At 42.1% G+C, this 20,514-nt stretch overlaps 1 protein-coding gene across 1 annotated transcript in view; it reads left to right on the plus strand.

Moving 5' to 3' along the window:
- The window catches only part of LHFPL6 (LHFPL tetraspan subfamily member 6), a 137,928-nt gene extending 119,332 nt beyond the window's left edge, over positions 1–18,596 (plus strand). Inside the window, exons 3-4 of the mRNA XM_030959018.1 lie at positions 4,741–4,839; positions 17,482–18,596. Of these exons, the coding sequence (XP_030814878.1) occupies positions 4,741–4,839; positions 17,482–17,600 (218 nt within the window). The 3' untranslated portion in view covers positions 17,601–18,596. The remainder of the gene's footprint in view (positions 1–4,740; positions 4,840–17,481) is intronic.
- Positions 18,597–20,514: the final 1,918 nt, after the last annotated feature.

Here is a 20,514-nt window from a genome sequence, read left to right on the forward strand (position 1 = left end):
AGCCCTGCATGTCTCTCCCCATGCCTTGCTAGCACATTGAGCCAGATGCAGCATTCGCAATAGCAGTGTTTCACAGGGCAGGGCAAGGAGCCTGTTTCATTCCCAAATATGGAACCTCTCCAGAAAAGCTGGTCTGTGACAGTGCCAACACCTCCACTGGTACATTGTACATCATCTAAAACAGCTGCCAAGTGCCACCAGCACCTCCACTTGCTGACTCCCCCATCCCACTGACTGGGTCCCTCCCAGCTCCAGGCTGCAGCCCCTTGTGTGAAAGGTGCCATTTAGGGATCTGCCCATTTCCTTCCCCTTTCAAGTTCTTTTCACAACTGTAGTGGATAATGGAAGATGACAGAGGGTGGTAATTACAGCAGATTGTTGGTTTTGGTTTTCTTCCTTTTAAAAAAAATGTTATAGGCATCCTAAGCATTTTAAGCAGCTGTAAAGATGGGTGTGGTATCCTGGGTAGCATAGCTGGGTAAATGCAATAACTGTAGAGCAGGCCAGAATGTGACTTTTGAGCTAAACTAGTAACTGCTCTTTACTGAAGCTGCAAAATTAGCTTAATGATTTCCACTGGGTTTGCAGCCCTTGGATTCAACTCGGATCTTTCACTGAATGTTGCAGCTGTTCAGCAGGATCTACATCCTCTGTGATTAAATAAATTGGCTGTGAGCATGTATGAATTATTAGTGGTAATGCAGCCTCTTTGCTTTTGCAGGATCTGATCCACACAGTTGCTTACAAGCGGGGATGGGTTGATTAGAAGGGAAGGAAGGGACTGAGGGGCTTTTGTCCAAGTCCTATTCACACCACAGGCACACTCCACACTTTCAGTGTGTACAATAAAGGGACCCCAAATGCCAGTTCTCAGCTTCAATGCCCATGCAGACCAAGGCAGCATCAGCACTGTTGAAGTAATGTAGAATCCTGCTGAAAGCAATAGGACATGACACACACATGCTCACAGATAAAAATATACCTCAGGGCATAAAGCAAAGTTCGTGAAACTTTTTCTTGCTGAGTAGCAGGCTCTAAATATTTGTGGAAATCTTATGCTGATGGCAAATCCCTGAGCCTGGCCTGAACCTTGCCTGCAAGAAGTACTGGAGGACGCAAGTATTTTGTCAAGACACAAATCCACAGCAGGTGCATATGCACCACAAAAGGGAACTGTCTGAAGGTCAGTCAAAACCATCTGAAAACCAGTGATATCAAAGGACATGTCAGAGCTACAGCTTCAAGTCTTGTGGCCAGTGGGTACCTGTGACAAAAAAAGTATTTATATAAGCCTTTTTTCCAGATGGGAACTCCTGGCACTCCAGTGGTCTCTGAAAGGTGTTGTGTTCACTCAGAGAAGGGTGTGATCTTGCCCATGGCTTTATACCTTGTCCTTTGCACATAAGCATGCTTACAAAGCACCACTCGTGCTTTGGGGTCATGTGGCAGCACCAGCAATAGGCAGCAGGTTCCCATTTGGTCTCGTCATCCCAGCCAGCGCAGGCTGTGAGAGGAAAAGAAGCTGCACTGCTCCGTGACTGGTACTTCACAAGTGAAACTCAGTGCTGATAAAACCCCTACCCAGCTGGAGAGCCAGCTGTCACTGGGATAAGGAAGCTTTCTGACATAGTTTTCCCTTATTTGGTTTATCTCTTAATAGGAGGCACAGCTAATGGTGAGGCTCAGTGGTGGATGCTGTGGGCTGGTTGTTAGACAGTGTTGGAATGGCTTTGAGGGCCAGCATCCATATGTGAGCTCCTTTGGAGCAATTCAACATTACAGTATATTGCATTGCTAAGGAATTTTTTACTGAACCCCTGAATTTATTTTCACTGAAACTGGGCTTTGAACTTACAGACATGGGTGTACAGAAGTGGGAAAAGAGGGAGCTGAATGGGGAAGGAGATAAATCGCCAAGGTTTGTGATCACTGATCCACTGTAGAATCAGAGGCAGAAAGAGCAAACAGGTACTCATGTTTGGAAAAGGATGAGGTGTGTTTGGAGAGTGGCAGTGGAAAGTGCCATAAGCAATACTCGTGGGAAAAAGCCAAACAACAACCTGTTGCTGCAACAAAACCTAAAGAGAGCTGAAAACAAACAGTCTGTGAATGCAGCGGGCACTAGACACTCTTGCCACCTGAGGGGAGTAATTGGCAGGGCTGAGTAAGAGCTTGTTCTGGGTTTGGAGGAGCAGCATTGTTATGCTAATAGTCCTTTCACTTGCCTGCAGTGCTGCTGTTGTGCTCTCCTGGAAGAACTGGGCAGAAGGCTTTCCCAGGACCTGTTTGTGGGGAAGGGCTGGCTGCAGTTTAATCTGGTCCAAGGCTGGTGGGTAGAAGCCTGCCGTCCCTCCTACCCCCTGCATCCATCTCCCTGCCCTTCGAGCATTTGTGAGGTCTCCCAGACACTCTGTTCAAGTGCTCAGGTTGTGTGCAAACAGCCCAGCCAGGGCAGTTCACTTTGGGCAGAGCAACTCCTGAGCTGTGGCTGCTTGGGCTGGCACTGGGCACCACGAGCAGCGTGGGAAGGGATGAGAGCCATGGCAGCACTGGCTGGGGCTGCCACAGTGCACTGGTCTGTGAAGTGACTCTGGCATCCAGGTGCTCTTCATCCCTTCCCCGGCCATTCTCATAATCAGTGGCGATGTTCCTCCTTGCCCTATGGGGTCCTGCCCCTTCCTTGCACACCACCCATGCTGTCTGTGCTTCACAACACTTCTTGCTTTAACAGTTCAAGAGAGAATCAGCAGGGCTTTTTTGAGAGCCTTAGGTTGTCTTTAACAAATTAGACTCCGTTTTGGCCTAAAACTGAGAAACTGAGGATGTTTCTTATCTGAGAAACATCCTTTCTGAGAATTTAATTAGAAGTGACTCTCATTTACATGGATTCTACCAGCTGCCCTTAGCTCTACAGCCCTGGGGAAAAAAAAATGAAATGATACTGTGAAAGATATTAGTGAGGACATTAGAAGCAACCATACCCAGATCAGGCAGAGTTCTGAATATACCTAGGATTCAAATGTCCTTAATTGCTTTTCTCCTGTCACAGCTGTTGGGTGAATGCTCCATCTGAGAGAGGGCTGCCTCAGGGATTTCTTTTTCATTATATGATGTAGATTTGGAGACAGGAGCAGGCAATGACTGCTCAACAAGGGAGGGAGCACTTAGGCTTGAGCAGCAAGAAGAAAATTGAACTTAGTGGAGGAAGATCCAGGAAGCTAATATTGGGCTTAAACAGGGGCAGGTGTGCTTGGAGAAGCAGCAAAGAAGCTGCTGAGCTACTTTGCTAACAGCCAAGATGCTAAGAGCATTAAACATCTTTTGAAGAAAGATGAGATACCACTTCTGGACTTCAGGGCCTTGCTCAGATGTGTCTTTGAGCAAATCAAGAACATAATAAAATTATTTCCATATCTTAAGGAACATCAGCAATATGAGAAGCTTAGGAATCTTGAGAATGGAAACAGGAGAAAGGAATGGCAAGTTCCAGGCCCTGAGCCATCATCCCTCTCAGGACTCCTGTTAGACTGGTGTGATGACCACAGTGACTCTGTCACAACACCCAGGGCTTTCCTGCCCTGGGAGCACAGCAACAGAAGTGCTTTGCCAGGGAGCACTGCTCCTTATTGTCAAGAGAAGAGGAGCAAGATTATGTGAGATCAAGAGGTATGCCCAAAGGTAGCAAGTGACAGCTGTAGGGCTTGAAACCTTGTGCTCTGCCTCGCAGGTAAAAGGCACCCCTGCAAACCTTGGGAGGGCTTGCTTGGCTTTACAGCCCGTGAAGTGTCAGGTGCTCCTAGCCCATTATCTACACAGTGATTTGTTTCCAATCTCATCAATAAGATCTGATGCAAAGGAGGCAACATTTAAATGTTGTAACATACATTGAAATGTTCTCTCTAGGCTGTCTGTGTAAAATGCTTTGCCAGCTACATTGGCCTTTTGGTGGCTGCTGCAGTGACGGCTCAGAATGCAATATGATAAAAATGCCACTTCTGCAAAACAGTCATGGTGCATGGGAGCATTGCTGATTCCCTGTGATGCCTTGTGAAGGGACAGGAATTTGCCAAAACACGTCTGTTTGGGGCAGCACCAGGGCTGGAGAAAGCAAAGTGTCTTGTGAATGTTAAACCAAGTATGATAACATGTAAATGACTCAAGACCTCAGTTGTTTCCACTGAATGAATCAGGAAAACTTTGTAGAGTGTGTACATGTGGTATGCATTGATCAAGTGGTATGAAACCATTACTCCCTTGCTTTTGAAAGAGTGAAAAACAAAGAAAAATGGCAACAGATTAGCACAACTGACAGTTTTCCTGATAGAACCTAGGTGGACCCTGATTGATTGTTGTTTTAATTAGTCAGAAGCAATCAGCTTGTAAATGCTGGCATTAATACACTTCTATTCAACCACATGTTGTGTATTCCAAACTGCATATTAAGCCATTCTGGAGAGTAGAAGAGGAATCTAAAAGCTCTCAGATAAAAGCTTCAGAAGCTGAACATGGCTTCTGATGCTGAACTACTCAGACTGGCTCCATCCCACAGACCACCTCTAAAACACTGCAGCAGAAGGCAGCAGTCCAAATGGGGTTTCATATATTTTTAGGAGAAGAAGAGACTTCTTTTTCTCCAGGATTCCCAAATTGCAGTTTGACACTTTGATTCCCAAGTGGCAGCCTGTGTTTAAGCTAATAGCAATTGCTTGTATAAACTCTTATTTCCTTTTCTCTCCATAGGTTTGTTGATCGGCTCTGGTTGTGCCCTCTATCCTCTTGGCTGGGACAGTGAAGAAGTCAGACAAACCTGTGGAAACCTTTCCAACCAGTTTGAATTGGGTGAGTCATCACCAGAGCATCTCAGCCACATTAGACTCTTCTATGTGTTGGCCATAAAAGCAAGCTAGGATTTTAAAAGCACAGGCTTGGGGAAGCAACCTACCAGTGTGTGGTAGGCTAACAATACTGAATAATTCTGGAACGGTGCCGAGGCAGGGGATTTCAGATGGATCTCCGAAAATATTTTCCAGAAGAACATTATAAAAGAAAATGTATGTACATATGTATGTATGTATGTATGCATATTTTAAGAAATAAATCAGATTCAATGGTCTTGCAATATGGGAGCTAACACTCCTGGAGGTCTTGACAGGGTAGACAGAGGCATCCCATCACGGCTCATGTCAAGGTAATTCTCCATGAGTGCAATTGGCTGTCTTTGAGTTCTGGGATGTTTATGGCCTTCTAACACAGGCCTAGAGTGTATTTGTATGTGACTCACATACTTGGGAAGCTGGCAAATAACACTTACACCCTATGTTTGCCTTCTCCCAAACAAGCTACTTGTCTTGCTGCTGCTGACTGCTCTGTGCCTGGAATGAGAGCCAGGGATGCAGCCACACGGGGCTCGCACCTGTGCTTTCTCTGCAGGGCTCTAGAAAACAAGGGAACAGCAGTCACCTAAGGATTAAGCAATGTGGATGATCAGGATCTGATGTGTGAATGCACATCTGAGTCCTTGTTTAGCTGGAAGGATCAATGCAATTGCTGATACCCTTCTCTATAAGTATTCCCTGATCCTGTCCCACTTGAGGAAGAGGGGGATCTTCAATCCTCCTGAAGAGTAGCAGGGACTGAGCACTATGACTGCCCACAGACTTGAGAGCTACTGCTCTTAAGCATACAGAGCTCCCCATTTCCAGCTCTTGAAAGCTAAACCTTAGTTAAGCATAGAAATTCTTTCTATAGGTGTGCGTACAGGACTTGTGCAGGGCCTGACAGTAATCCCAGTGCAAGGAATAGTAGATAAAAATGGTCTAATGGGTTAAAGACAAACCTTCTGCATCATCTCTTGATTTTACACTCATGTTCCTGTCAGATTTCAGGAGTAAGGAGATTTTTTTCCACCTCAGAGGTATTTCTTGTCAAGATGTGCAACAGAATTGAGGTTGAAAGATTAAAAATTACCACTTTGGGACAGATGCTCCAGGCCACTCCCCCTACAGAATTCCTGTGATGTTTTGAGTACATTTGATCTGGCAGGGGACCAGAAATTCTTATAACCAGTATTAGCACCCGTCACTACAGTGCCACTGATGTCTTGTCAGCAACCACCTATGGTGCTGCTCAGGGGATATGTAATGTACTCTAGAAGTTTTACCTTGTTATTCTGAACTCTAATATCCTTCTGTGCTGTTGATATTAAATTTGCTCTTCAGCAAAGTATAAAAAGTTCCTGCAAATTTTTTATTCACCTAATAATAGAAAGATTTAAACACAGAGGAGAGAGAACAATAAGAACAGAAATGTGTAGTTAACTAGCAGGAAAAAAATGTTCCAGAACTTCGATTCCCAGCTCCATGGAAAGATGTGTCAAAGGATGTAGTAGAAAGACCAGGCAAAACTGTGGTAACTGTTGCAGGGAAGATTCAGGTTCATCCCTACCCATGGCCAATCCTGTGTCGAAGCCTGAAGTAGTTCCTGGCCAGCCCATTGAGCAGTGCACCCTTTGAAAGGCCAGCTAGCCCCTCACTGGTGCACGCTGGCTCCTGCTCTGCCATGCCAGGCATGTGAGCATCTCTGCTTCTGGGGCTCCAGCTTGCGTCCCGTGTTTGTTCCCAGGTGCAGAGGACTATTACTTTCCAGATTATTTCTCCGCAGAGTCACAGAAGGTGGGTGTTGTGACAGTGTGAGCACTTCAAAGCACTTAGACAGTTACCCAAATACAAACTGTTACCTTTAAACACTGTCATGTCCACAGTCTCTAAGACCACCTTTGCTGTCTCAGTCTTGACTCATGAGTCAGATACTTGCATTAATTGAGTCACTCTGCCTTAAAAGTCAGTGAAGAAACCAATGTGAAAAATGTCATCTGGCAGCTCTCCTTCCAGGTACGCAGAAGGACCATGAAAAGTCTTGCTGTGTTTTCTGGAGCTGGAGCACACAGCCCCTGTGTGACACATGCCTAGACTTGACAGCAGCACTGGTCTCACTGATCTGCTGCAATGTATGTCAACACATTAATTAACAGATCATAATGAGAGCTGAAATTTGCTGCAGTGATTTCTGCTAGGCAGGCCTGCCACTAAAACATCTCCTTTCCACGTACATTGGCAGTGAACTTAAATAAATGCTTGGCTATGATTTTTTTTTTACTTAATGTCAGTGTCTGTTTGATAGTGTGTTATCAAAACCATCTGTAAAGAAGAGTTACTGTCTGAGGGCCATTTAATAACCATGCTGCTAGTCTTCCATAAATACCTCTTGGTTGGTGATAACCCCAACCCTCTAGGTCTCTTCTGAATCATTAGGGTCTGGCATACTCATTATAGCCTACAGGCCAAAAATGATGTTTCAAAGACTTAATCTTACTAAGTTTCAAGACAAATTTAAGTAATTATTGCTTTCATTTGAATATTTAATTTGATTAAGCTACAATGATATGCTTTCTGTTCCTGAGCCTGTGAAATCGGTTGTCTGAAGAACCATGCTGCATTAAAAATACACTTTCAGAAAATCTGGGCTGCTGTGAGCCCTGCACTGGTTTGCTAATGGGAGGAAAGGTGATGATGGGAGTGCTGGTCCTGCACCCCCTGCTGCTGTGGGTGCCAGCGAGGATGACACAGAGAGGATAATTCAGCTCCTGGTTGCTCTCAAAGGAGATGTGTTCGCAGGAATGCTGATCAGCAGACAGCATTCAACCTTCTCTTCCAGGATGGCAGAACAAGTGCTGCAGCCTGGGCTGCAGGGAACATGTGTGTGCAGCTGGGAGAGGGTCAAAGCTCAACAGGTTTGACCACAGAGCCAGCAAAGGTGGGGATTCAGCACTGATGCTTGTTCTGGACTGAAAAAGTCAGGGGGAAAATTGGTTGAGGTTGAAGGTAGAAAATAAAAGCCAGGAGCTGCAATCTGTATTATAGGAGGATGAAGAAGAGCAGGAGGCAGGTACAGATGAGGGACTGCAAGAACTCTCTTGAGAAGCAGTTGAACTGTGCACTGTGATATGTAATGTCAACCAGAAATATACTAGAATTCATAATTAAATGAAAACTTTTGCTTAACGAAAGCATGACCAACTCCTGCCCCCATAACTAGAAAGAATAAATAAATAGCAGTGCCAAGAACCCAGGAAAAAAAAAGCTAATCTTTAGTGGGTTTCTAGATAAGAAATGCCATGTCTTCAGGCACACTGAAAAGGCATTAGACTAATAGGCACTCCAAATAGTGCTGAGATGGCCCATATTGTGATGAGGGACCCCTCCTTCCACCCCTGCCAAACACACACATTTCTGTGTAGATTCCAAAGTAGCATTTAAATAGGCTGCAGGAAAAATAACTATGCCTTTAATTTAAGTGGATATGAGTATTCTTTTCTAGAAAACCTGAGCTGACAGTGTAAAATATCCACCAGTTTACTGCTCTCTTTAAAAACTGATATTTATTTGATTTTTATTAAGCGAACTATGTCCAAAGGATTCACTTAAACATTTATGTATTTAATTGGGCTATTTTTTTTTCAATCAAATAAAAGTGGTTGTATAGTTCCATCTCTGACAAAGAGGAGTTATTCTTCAAATGAAGATACCCGGCCAAGGACAACTCCATTTGTTGATTAAATTACATTCAATAAATGAGCTGTTTTGCAAAGGGAGATGGGGAATAACCTCCATAAATAGACACCATAAAGACCTCCATAAAGAGGCTGGTGTACCTGTAGAGGGGCTTGCTCCCTGCTCTTCTCTAGAAGTATGGTTTTGCCATCCTGAAAAGAAGCCCACTGATAGATTAGGCCTTTGACAAATGACCTCTTGCAAATATTGTTGAGAGGTCAAGGCCATGATAGATCTGTGCTGTGTTGCTCTGCTTGTAGTTCCCAGCTTCCCAGCAGGCAGCATGACCTCTATAAAGGTCTTGGAGCCCCGCTCCCTATTGCAGCATCCCATCTGGATCACAGGTCACACATGGAGCAGATTTCCCACTGAAACACTAGATTATGGACAGGAGAAATCTTCTACCACTGTTTTAGGGTGTTAACTCCTAGAAATGGGACAATACAAATAAATGGGGGCAAGAAAAAAGGAGATGTTTATAGTTTTAAAGCAGCACAGTTGCTTGCTCATTGACTGAGTCAATGTCTGTACTCTAATTTGGCAACAGGTTAACAGTGCCTGAGGTGGGGACTGGAGTAGGAACTGAGCAGTGTTCAGAGGGACTGCCTTTCACTGAGGATGGATCAAAACCACCCTGATATCTTGTCACCATGCAAACTGTTACTGTTAGGTTGCATTATTCACATCCTGGACCTGCCTGTGGGCCCATTCAGGGCAGCAGTGACGTGGCACAGCACGATGGAGCTGCTGACTGGAGGGTGTAAAAGTGAGTCAGATCTACGAAATCTGCGAAAGGAATGAATTAGCAGGCAATTTCCCAAAAGAAACCATCATTATGGCATATCATATAGCATACATTCAATTTTGTTGAGCTAGAGGCACTAATACCATTTTATTTTCATTTCTAAATGTAATACACAAGAAAAACAGATGGAAAACGACTGTTTTATCAGGAAATTCATTAAAGTGAGAGACTCTGCATTAAGGTGAAAGTATGCACAAAAGTAAAGACTGCACTAGACATTTGCAAAAGCTTCCACATTCTGCATATTTAAGCTATGTGAAGAAATCTTCCTGAACTTGAATGACTGTTTTAAAGGGGCAATGTGAGTGTACACGTGTGAACACATTTGTATTGGTTTTGAAAGTCTAAAAATCAATGTGAAAATTCATTTTTGTCCATTGATTTCCCTGGATATGCATGTGGAAAATGTTCAGTTTTACATGCTGATTTCTGTTGTGATGGGTGCAGAGGCAGCCAAGTTGCACAGGAAGTCCCAGAGAGGTCAGGGCATGCTCAATTTAACTCACAAAATCAAGCTTCAGCTTAATTTGGCATCTGGTGAAACAGCACTACAAGACCAATATCTAAGAGCCCAAACAGCAAAATGTTTATCTACAGTAAGATTCACTTATTGAAACATAGATGATTCATGTCATCATGAACCACCAGCTGCCACTTCCCAACCACCAGATGTATGAAGTGATGCTAGGTTCTTATTAGCCAGGGAGAACGAAGACACAAAATTTAAGATAAACTCCATTTTTAACTGAACTTTTTTGGAACTACTTGGCAGATATTTTTTCTTTCTTTGACAAAATACAGTAGCTCTATCCCTTCCTTCATGGTCAGAGACATCCTTGACCTGGGGGTCAGCAGCAGCAGCAACCAAAGCTGATAGCTCCAAACACACAACTTTGTTCGCTGTCTGTGGACTGCTGTGAAAGGGCACCACCTGGCCAAAGTCGCTGTCTGGAGGGAAGCTTAAAAGCTTGGCTCCCATTCTGAACTAACCAAGCAGCTGGATTGGCCTCAAAAGCTCTCAGGAACTTTTCTCGTGATGAATGTTTGTTTCAAAAATCATTATTATTAAGGTTCCCTTTTGCCACTTTTAGAGGGCTTGAAATATTGTAAAGAAAACCGTTGACTTGATAATTACTTTTGCTGTGGAAATGTTAGAGTAAATGATCTTTAAAGCACTTTCCAAGCAAACAGTGAAGTTACTGAAACAGCACAAATAGAAAGCAGAAAGTAGTGTGGATGTAAAAAAGGCTTTGTCAACTATTTAATTTGTCTTAGGTGGCATCATTTCAGCATCTGGTTGAATGTTGACATTGAGTGCTACAGTATCAAGAAAAGGATTTAGAAGGGAGGACAATTTGTTAGTATCCTATTAAATGAAAACATTCAAAGGTGTTTTTCTATAAGCAATCTATCTGAAAAAGGCATTTTTCTTGTTTGCAGATCCTCTGCAAACAGCACGGAGATTTCACACATTCATTTTTTGACTGGGGCTGAGCACAACCTTTACAAGCATACTTGACCTGCAGCTGCTGAGTTCTTAGATAAATGACTGAGTAAACTACGTGCTAGTAAAGGAAGTATTCCATCAAGAAACATTTTCTCTTTAGTGCTACCCAAACAGCTTCCATTCTTAAATGTTTATAAGCTTTTGGTGACTATATCAAGGTCCACATATATTCTGTCTAACATAAGGAGAAACTATTTACAAGAGCATGTAGTTAGAGGCCAAGGGGGAATCGCCTCAAACTGAAACAGTAGGTTTAGATATTAGGAAGAAATTCTTTACTGTGAGGGTGGTGAGGAACAGGTTGCCCAGAGAAGCTGTGGATGCCCCATCCCTGGCAGTGTTCAAGGCCAGGTTGGATGATCTGAGCAACCTGGTCTAGTGGAAGGTGTCCCTGCACACGACAAAGGGAACTAGATGATCTTTAAGGTCCCTTCCAGCCCTGTCCATTCTATCATTCTATGATAAGGCACATACCTTTGTTGCCAGAATTAGACATGGTCATGCAAGAACCTTCTGCAGTCAGTAGACATTAGCAGCAGCATCCAGAAAGGTACTCAGATCACCTGGAGCAACTATTTGGTACTCTTTATTATGCAAAAAGTGCAGCTGAACTGGTTGTTTGGAATCCCTTCCCAGTTAAAAGGAAGAAAAATAGGAGCTACCAGAGCAAGGTTCATCATCTGTACTTTACATGCTTACTTTAAGAGGAAATACAAGTGACTTTTCTTCTTCATAGTTTCTGAAGGGAGTCTGGGGTACCAGTCCAGTGTGAATCTTGGCATTGTGTGTGTTCAAAGAGAGGGGAAATTGATTTCACTTCTGCACTAGGTGAGCTTTCTGCTGACTTCTTGCAGGAGGCTGAGAGAACTCCTCATTAGCAGCACATAAACTATTTGCTCCTGGGAATTTGAGCTTTGTAATTGACACTGGGTATCGGTTTCTCCTTCATTGCTCCATGAAATGCACACCTACAGCAAATTCGAGGTTTGATTAAACAAAATTATGTGATCCTCTAAAGAAAGGAGGATTTGATCATATATATGTGTCTACATACAGCAAGACTAAAAAATTTCAATTTGGCTTTTTTTCCTCACTTTTTACCCTTCAGAACTTTATGAAATTTTATGCATTTAGTTAAAGACCAATTCTAAGTTACCAAAATAGCTTGAAAAAAGTACATATATAAAAAAATAATATATTTTTTTAAAAGATAAATCCATTGAGAAGATCATATCTGCAACAGAAAAAGTAACCAGCTCCACTGAATTGATTATTTTGTATCAGGCTGTTTGCTGGGCTGCAGTTTTACCTTATATAGTGTTCTTTCTTTGTTTCACATAACTACTTTAATTCTTTCTGGAGGCATTCCAAATTTCAACTTCTTTCCTGCTTTTGTAGCTGATTTCACATGACAGTTTTTCATTGTTACTGTGTCAAGAAAAAGATCTTCAGCTATTTAATTTATCTTGGCTTTGTTTCAAAATAGGTTTAACTTCTTATTAATTAGTTGATTATCTTTTACATTCATTTATGTCTTTCAAATTTCCAAATCCCAGTATATCCCTTAGCATCACATTTTTTTCCTTTTTTTTCTGACTACTTTTCCAACACCCTGATTGATTATGTGAATTCACATTCTCTATAGTACTATACTCTCCTGTGAATCTGTTAATTAGAATTCCTGCACAACTTCTTGGAAGTAAGAATTGTAGGTTTTATTTTTGAAGGTATATAATTTGTTCTCTACAGTCTGGCTAATTCTGAAACCTTTTCTCCTTCAACTTGGAAAATAGGCTATACTTAAGGTTAATTGATTAGAGTTTGCCAAATACTCCAGACTGTAAGTCCAGGATAGTCTTAAAATTAACAGCAAAAAAGGTACAAATATTTAAGATACTAAGTCTTGCAATTAACAGGTTTGCATCCAAGACACTTTCATATTCAGGATATTTTTTCATAAGTGTCAATTATTGGTTATTTTAGATGAAACCATATATTATTTCCAAGACCTTGATAACTATATGTGATAATTATTTATAAGACATCATGAATAGAAATCCTGGTAAAATTACATTTTGGCAACTGGATCCTGGCACAGCTCCATGGTAGATCAAGTATCTACATATTTTCTGTTGCCAAATTTTACTCATTCCCAAATTTGTCTTAATCTTTATTTACCTATATATTCAAGAGGAGGAGGGAAGCAAGGGGATGCATATCCTGGCCTCAGGGATCACATTAGAAATCAGGAAAAGACATGGAAGTGCTTTTTAGTAAGCCCATTCATCACTGCAAAACTACCTTTCCACATTTACTGATTTCTTTTGGTTTAGTAAATACTGTCTTATGTTCCATGGGACACTTTTCTGTAAATCTCCTTTTGATAGTGTCCTTACTCTCCATAATTTTTGTCCTCTGTCCTCAGGGAACATGATTTTTCTCAATCCTCTTAAGAAAGAGTGGAATGTTTCCAGTCTTTCATTTCGTTATTTGCCTGGAAAATGGCCATCCATGCCTATAGCTGCAAGCTCTATTATTCTGTTATTTCAGTGCTCATCCTGACACTTTCTTGCTGCCAATGCCAGTAAAACAAAGGTGAAAACAAAGTTCTTAATGGCTGGCTACAAACTTATCTGTGCCAACTTGGACAGTCCTGTTTCATGAACAACTCCAATTATTTATGCTCTCTTAAGAAAAAAAATAAAGATCTAGAATTAAGTGCTGAAGTGCTGAAGCCACAGCTTCTCCCTCAATACTGACCTGTCAGGTGAAGACTGATTTGTTTAAAGCAACACTAATTCTGTGCAGAGAAGCAAGCTGCTGTGCTGCTTGTCATCTCTATCAGCTAGAAGAGCACTTCAACTGCTGGGAATTTACTTTGGCACAAACTCAGATCAGCCCATCTTAGGAGCAAGAACGTGCACATTGTTGCTCATGCCTCCACACCCTCAATGGATGGGGACTCCTCTACCTTTGTGTGTGTATATATATATGTGTGTGTGTGTATGTGTGTGTGTGTGTGTATTCCAATGCATCGTTCAGGGAAACAACAAAGCTTTTGTGCCTTTTTGTGTGTGTGAAAATTGACATGCTTTCAACAACTCCTTTAATTCTATCAAGTACCTAGGTAGTGTTGCTTCTCATTTTAGAATTTTGACATTAAAAGAAAAAGAGAAACTGCAGTACTGGGTTTCTAATCTTTTATATGACAGGCTCCATGAATGCAAACTGCTCTATTTGATGGTTGAATTTAAGCCTCAGTTCTGCAAATCTCTTCAACTTTTGCTTACCACTGAAACACAATTAGTCCTGCTGGTGTCAGTGCAGTAATAGCTTCTCAACTCTGCTTTTTGCAAAGCTTTCTGTTACTTTTAAAATGAGTTTTTTATATCAATGTGAAGCAGAAGTCATTTTACAAAAACTGCAACCCAATTATTGATAACCAACAATCTTTCTTTAGGATGCAGTAGACTAAAATAGGCCATACATGTGGTAAAATGAGAACACCAAAGCAGAATCAATAACTCCAAAATGTTTTCCTCCTTGTGTAATACAGGGTTATAAAATGCCTGTCATTGTTTCATTTTGATATGTGGCTATGCAATGTAGGCATTCATTGCAATGGGTAGCTTTGAGATGGATTATCTCTGGTCCTTTATCTAACCTTAACTATACTTGAAATGAAAAGTATAGCTAAGTCTTATACCCTCAGACACCTGCCCTGCTGCAAGCTTCTTTTCAGCACAGCAGCTTGAAATTCTGTTCTTCTCAGCATCATCCGAGTACAGATCAAGCTGTTCTTTCCAAGGCCTCCCATTGCTCTTGACATGGGCTGGAAATAATGGCCAGGTTTATTGCTGTGTTATTATTGCTCTAAGGTCAAGCTCCCAGCTCTTTCATCCATTCTCCTGCTCTCCCATTCTTTCATTTGCTCATCTTGACCCAACTCACACTTGTGAACTACATTGCATTTGTTAGATCAAGAGGCTGCCTGCCTGCCGTGCCTCAGAGCATTAAGTAGGGCAGTGGTCCTTTGGGTCCTTCACCTGGGGAATGGATCATGGTCTGGAGAAATAAATGTTGTTCTCTTCAGCCAAGAGTGAATGTGTGTGTTGTATCTGTTGAACACATCTCTGGCACAAATTTAACAGTTCTTTCTTCTTAATATGTACACATATACTCTCTCCCACTGCCGAGGCACAAAAGTTGAAATTATACCATATAAAAAGGTCAAAGTGACTTCATTCTGTCCTGCTTAGGTTACAGCTTTGGGCAGTGCCACCAGGTGAATCTTCAAGCTCTTTTTGAAGTAGTATTTTTGTCGCAGACATCTTTTCATGAGAAATCCTTTCCTTAGGATTTTTCCTCCTGAGAAGCTAAGAGGCCTCAGGAACAAAATGGAAACATTGATTATCTGCTGCTGTGGAATGCAACAGGTGGATCTGTGATTGGCCCATGCTGGTTTGTTTGTAATTAATGGCCAATCATAGTCAGCTAGCTTGGACTCTCTGTCTGAGACAGAAGCTTTGTTATCATTCTTTGCTATTCTTAGCTAGCCTTCTGATGAAACCTTTTCTTCTATTCTTTTAGTATAGTTTTAATGTAATATATATCATAAAATAATAAATCAAGCCTTCTAAAACATAGAGTCAGATCTTCACCTCTTACCTAATCCAAGAACCCCTGTGAACACCGTCACGTATTTTGACATTTTCTCTAACTGGAAACATCATGGTGAGAAAAATTTACTTTTTCAAGCTGCAACTACAATTCTCTAGTAGTTTTTGGAATATTTCACAATTTAAAAAGACCTGTCAGATGGAGTCCATCTCATCTCAAGAAATGCTATAGCACACCCTACTCTGGTTTAAACATGATAATTTTCAAAGTGATCCAGTGAGTTTAAACCTCTGGTGTAGGCTTAAGTCTGTTTTTGAAATTCCCAGCAGAAGCTAAGGACAGGGTGTGTACACGGCCAAGCAGTAGGTGGCCCAGAGACAGGTCTCTCCATGGACTGCTGAATGATTGGGCAAGTGTCAGCATCAGGGACATTGCCAGGCACTTGACAGCTCTCCAGGGTTTCTGGTGGCCTTCTCTTCAGGAAGTCAGACTCTCTGTGCAGTCTTCTGTAAGGATGGCAAGAATGGTGCTGTCTACAGACCGCAGCTAGATGACAAACCAAGTAAATCTCTCTGTCTGCTCCAGCACATTAAGGAGAGAGGCTAGTGAGCTCAAGCCAAGGCCACGAGTCCTCAAGTTGTCTTGGTCACATCAGGATCATTGTTTCACTGGACATTTTTAAAATAAAAATTTGTGAGGGTTATGAAGAATAAAAAAAGTGAAACAAGTATTATGCTTCCTGCTGTGGTGTCAGCCTGAGATCTTCAAAGTGACCAGGAGCATAAGTGTTGCCTCCCACTAATGTCTCCTTACAAAGCCTGCCAGGCAATATCCTGCAGACAGTCAGTGGCAGTGCTGTCTGCCTTGAGTCATGTGAATGCCTTGGACATGTTAAGATGAACAGACATTTTGTGTTTCTTGTGCCTGAGGCAGGATTAGTTGAGTTGATAATTGCCTGAACCTCAAGCCTGGCCCTTGGGGATGCCATTGGGACAGAACACCAGCATGACACCTATTTCTAGATAGAAACTCTGTTGATACCTTCTGTTCTCTGAAGGGAAGGATGGTTTATGCTGCTTTTGGGAAGGCTGGGAAAGAAGTCTTGCATTGCTGCTTGTGTCTTACTGAGAGCACTCACTGCTCAAAGCAGGGTGTTATCACCCGAGGTGTGAACAGCACAGAAAGAACCTCAGTGCTAACAAATCCCAAGCACTCAAAAAGACAAAGATGATGCAGCCCAAGTGAAAATTGATTTTGAGATGGATTTAAATCCATCTGAGGAGTAGCAACAGCCACCTCCTTGCTTTTGGAGATCTCTAAAGAGGCTTCCTCCCTGCTGCAGCTGCTGTTTTCCTGATCTCCTCCCCTACTGCAGGCACAGCCCTGAAAGGAAAGTAATCACTTTATGGTCCACTATGGGATTCCCCAGCACCATTTACTGTTGATGAGTTTGACTGTATAAAGATGCTGAGGCCATTAAATGGATTGAAAGCCATATTGTGACCCTCATTAGACAGAAGATCAGTGAATTTTTCAGTAATGGGTTGTGACCTCAAGCAGGGGTAGGGAAATTAGTCTATTTTTTATTTCTGGGCTTTGTGCTTCCATTCCCACAGCAGCCCCCATACAGGTGATCCCCTGGTGCTGCTCTCCTTTGGGGATGGTCAGGGTTGATGCCTGTGTGAGGGGATGTGAGCAGGTCCCCCATGCCCTGGGTTAGGATCTCCCAGCAGTTCTCAGCCGCATCTGGCTTCCAACTCCCCTGTTGCAGTGGCAAAGCCTGAATTACGCCCCGCATTCCCTGTCGGAGGTGGGCACACAAGTGGGCTGAAATCTCAGAAAAGTGTTTTCCTGGGTGGGGCAGAAGGGGAGGGTGGTGGTGGCAGCAGCATTTCCCTCCTCATCTAACGCTGACCCTTGTCCCTGTGTTTGCCTTGCAGGGACCTGCCACATCGGCTGGGCCTACTACTGCACGGGCGGGGGCGCGGCGGCCGCCATGCTGGTGTGCACCTGGCTTGCCTGCTTCTCGGGCAAGAAGCAGAAGCAATACCCCTACTGAGCCGGCCCTGGGCAGGAGCCCTGCCAGGCTCGCCCAGGTCTGCTGGACAACAGCGACGGACAAGGAATTTTCAAGTGGTTTCTCTCAGGAGCAGGACGGCGGGCGGCCCCAGGGTGGCAGGGAGGTGAACTGTGAGGCAAAGCCACCCGGCCGGGCTGGGCAGGGACCGGCTCTCTCACCCGAGCCTGCTCAGGGTCTGCTCCACAAAAATATAAGCAAGGAAAACTCTGCTTTGGCAAATGGTGAAATTCTGCATGCACCAATTACTGGACAGGCTGGTGAGGGGTGGCAGTGCCCACGTGCTGGGGTAGCGCCTGGCAGCCCCTCAGTGTGGCGCTCCCGAAAGCACACACGCACGCACGCACAGATGTTGACCATGGCACAAAATAAGTAGAGGGGGAAACTTTTTTTTGGTGCGATTCTTCTTTCTTTTCCTTTTTATTTTTTCTCTCCTTTTTTTTTTTTTTTTTTTTTTTTTTTTACTTCTCTCTGGTGGTTTAAGACTTGGTGTTGCAACTTTTTAATCTATACATTAAACTTAATAAAAGGACCAATAAGCCACTTTATCAGTATTTTGTATAATCTCTACACATTTTTCTTTCCCAAACATTTATCCACTGCTTATTCAGCCCTATATAACTTTTATTAAGACTCTGTGTTTTCAGCATTATTACAAAATGCAACATAATTACTTGGCATATGTACCCTTACTATAGTACTTTTTATGAAATGCAGTAAATGGACATTTTCCTGTCCATTGGAAATTCCACTCGCGGTACTGTAGAGCTCTGTTGGTTATGTACAACTAACAGCAAACTTCTTCCAGACATAGATTTCTGTTGCCGTTATGTTTAGCTCATTGATGTTGTATTGTGCTGTACCATGTTTATTATTTCAATATTCATTTTTGTAAAATATATATATAATATGTGCTATTTTATGTTTGTATTTGAAAAAATCTCTGTAAATAAATTTTTCCTTGATCAATACTTGCAATGTATGGTTGTGCCAGTAGATGAAACAGTTTCTTCCCAAATCTCCACTGGAAAAATTCTCAGAAAAACTCACAACTTTTATAACCATGCTGTAACCTTTTACCCTGTAAAACACACATTTAGGGTTCAGTTACACTGCCTGAGGATAGATATCTACTGCCACTGGAGACATTCTGGCATATTCCACATTTTTTACTGCTGCTGTCAGGTGTCCTGAAGGATTTCAGCAAGACCTTCCTCATTTTGTCTTGGCTGCTGCAGACTCAGAATTTCACACAAAACTGTATATCCCAGTTTAGCCAACTGAAATAAGACTTTACTTCCTTAATACCAATAACTCTAATCAAATACCTACCAGGCAGCATTCTCTGCACAGGACATTGGCACTGTACATAAAAAACTTAAAAAATCAATCTTCTATTGTCTTTATTTAACGCAATGTGAACTTAATTTATAAGTTCATAACCAATTTATTTAATCATAACTAAAATAATGTTATTCCCTTTCAAATTTATTTTTCTGATCCTGTTTTCCCAGTATTCTATTTCTGTTGTGTATATTTAGGTTACCATCTATGTTTCAGTTGCAATTCTGGTGGTTAATAACACTTAGAGCTGAACAAATCTGGCATCATGCCAGTGCTTTGTACATTGCACTGGGCAGATTTTCAGAGGAATGTGGAAATAGCAATGCCAGCTTACAGTGATCAATCCTGATATCACTCAATGGAATTTTATTGAGTTTTATTATAGGCTAAGCACTATTTATTTGCTTTATGGTGCTGTGCAGTGAAAACAAAATTGTACCTTAACGCTCCCAGATTAGCCCATAATAGCCCCATCTCATCTGACTGCACTTCTGCTGAGGAGCACACCAACCATGTTGTAGCGATTTGGCTCCCTGCATGCTCTTCCCATAGCACCAGCAGAAGCAGGAGCTCTTCCCTCCAGATTCCAGGTTTTAAGGCTCATCCCTTCTTACGAGCACTCAGGACCATACCCACCCCTCCTGTGAGAGGTCAGCAGCAGCCCATATATCCTCACAGTAAGCATGAAATGTACCTGTTAGAGTTGTGGATTGCTGCTTTATTAAAACTGAAGGAGATATAAACACAATTTTGACTGTGGCTCCCCTGACTGCAGTCAGATCTTTGGCAGGTGTATCTCAATCAAATAATGCTGCCTTTGTACAGTGTGTTACTGTGGAAACTTGCCTTTCCTTCCACTGAAAATGTGCTTGGCTATAAAAAGTTTCTGTGACTTGGCTATAAATATATGTGTTACTATTCCATATTTGACTCTAGCAAGGTTATATCCTGGACTGTGCATTGTGAAGAGCACTTTGACTTTTTTTAGATTCTTCCTATGCTTAGGTTCAGGCTTGATTTATCATGACAAACTGGAACTGTACAATTACTTCATGAAGAAAATTAGGGTTTTGTTGCAATGCAATACCATTATAGCGTGACTGAATTTGTATACAATCTCCTTTTTGAAATTTGGGCTTGAATAAAATGTCAATTTTTAATAATCAAGCCAATGACATATGCTGCACCTGCTTTGAAGCTGTTTATCATATAGCCTTCAGCTGCTGTGATATGAATAAAGCAATCACAGCCTAATTAGGTTTATCCATATTTGTGCATTTTGGTTCTGATATCCATTTTGCACTAGAATATAAATACCATTTATTATCATGGTTATCAAGCCTCACAGCTACAAACTCTAATAACTTCGAACTAGCAAAAGATTGTTTTCGATTTCTCAGTCTGGAGTGTCAATGAAATATTTACAATATTTACCATGTTTAATTTTCCATTTATTTATTCTTGAAGATGAAGAGCTTGGCCTTGCATTTGTCTAAACAAAAGAGATAAGCTTGCACACAGTCCTAGGTCACTGAATTTTTTCCCTGCCATT

The sequence above is a fragment of the Camarhynchus parvulus genome, chromosome 1, assembly GCF_901933205.1.
Source record: "Camarhynchus parvulus chromosome 1, STF_HiC, whole genome shotgun sequence".
Classification (NCBI taxonomy): Eukaryota; Metazoa; Chordata; class Aves; order Passeriformes; family Thraupidae; genus Camarhynchus; species Camarhynchus parvulus.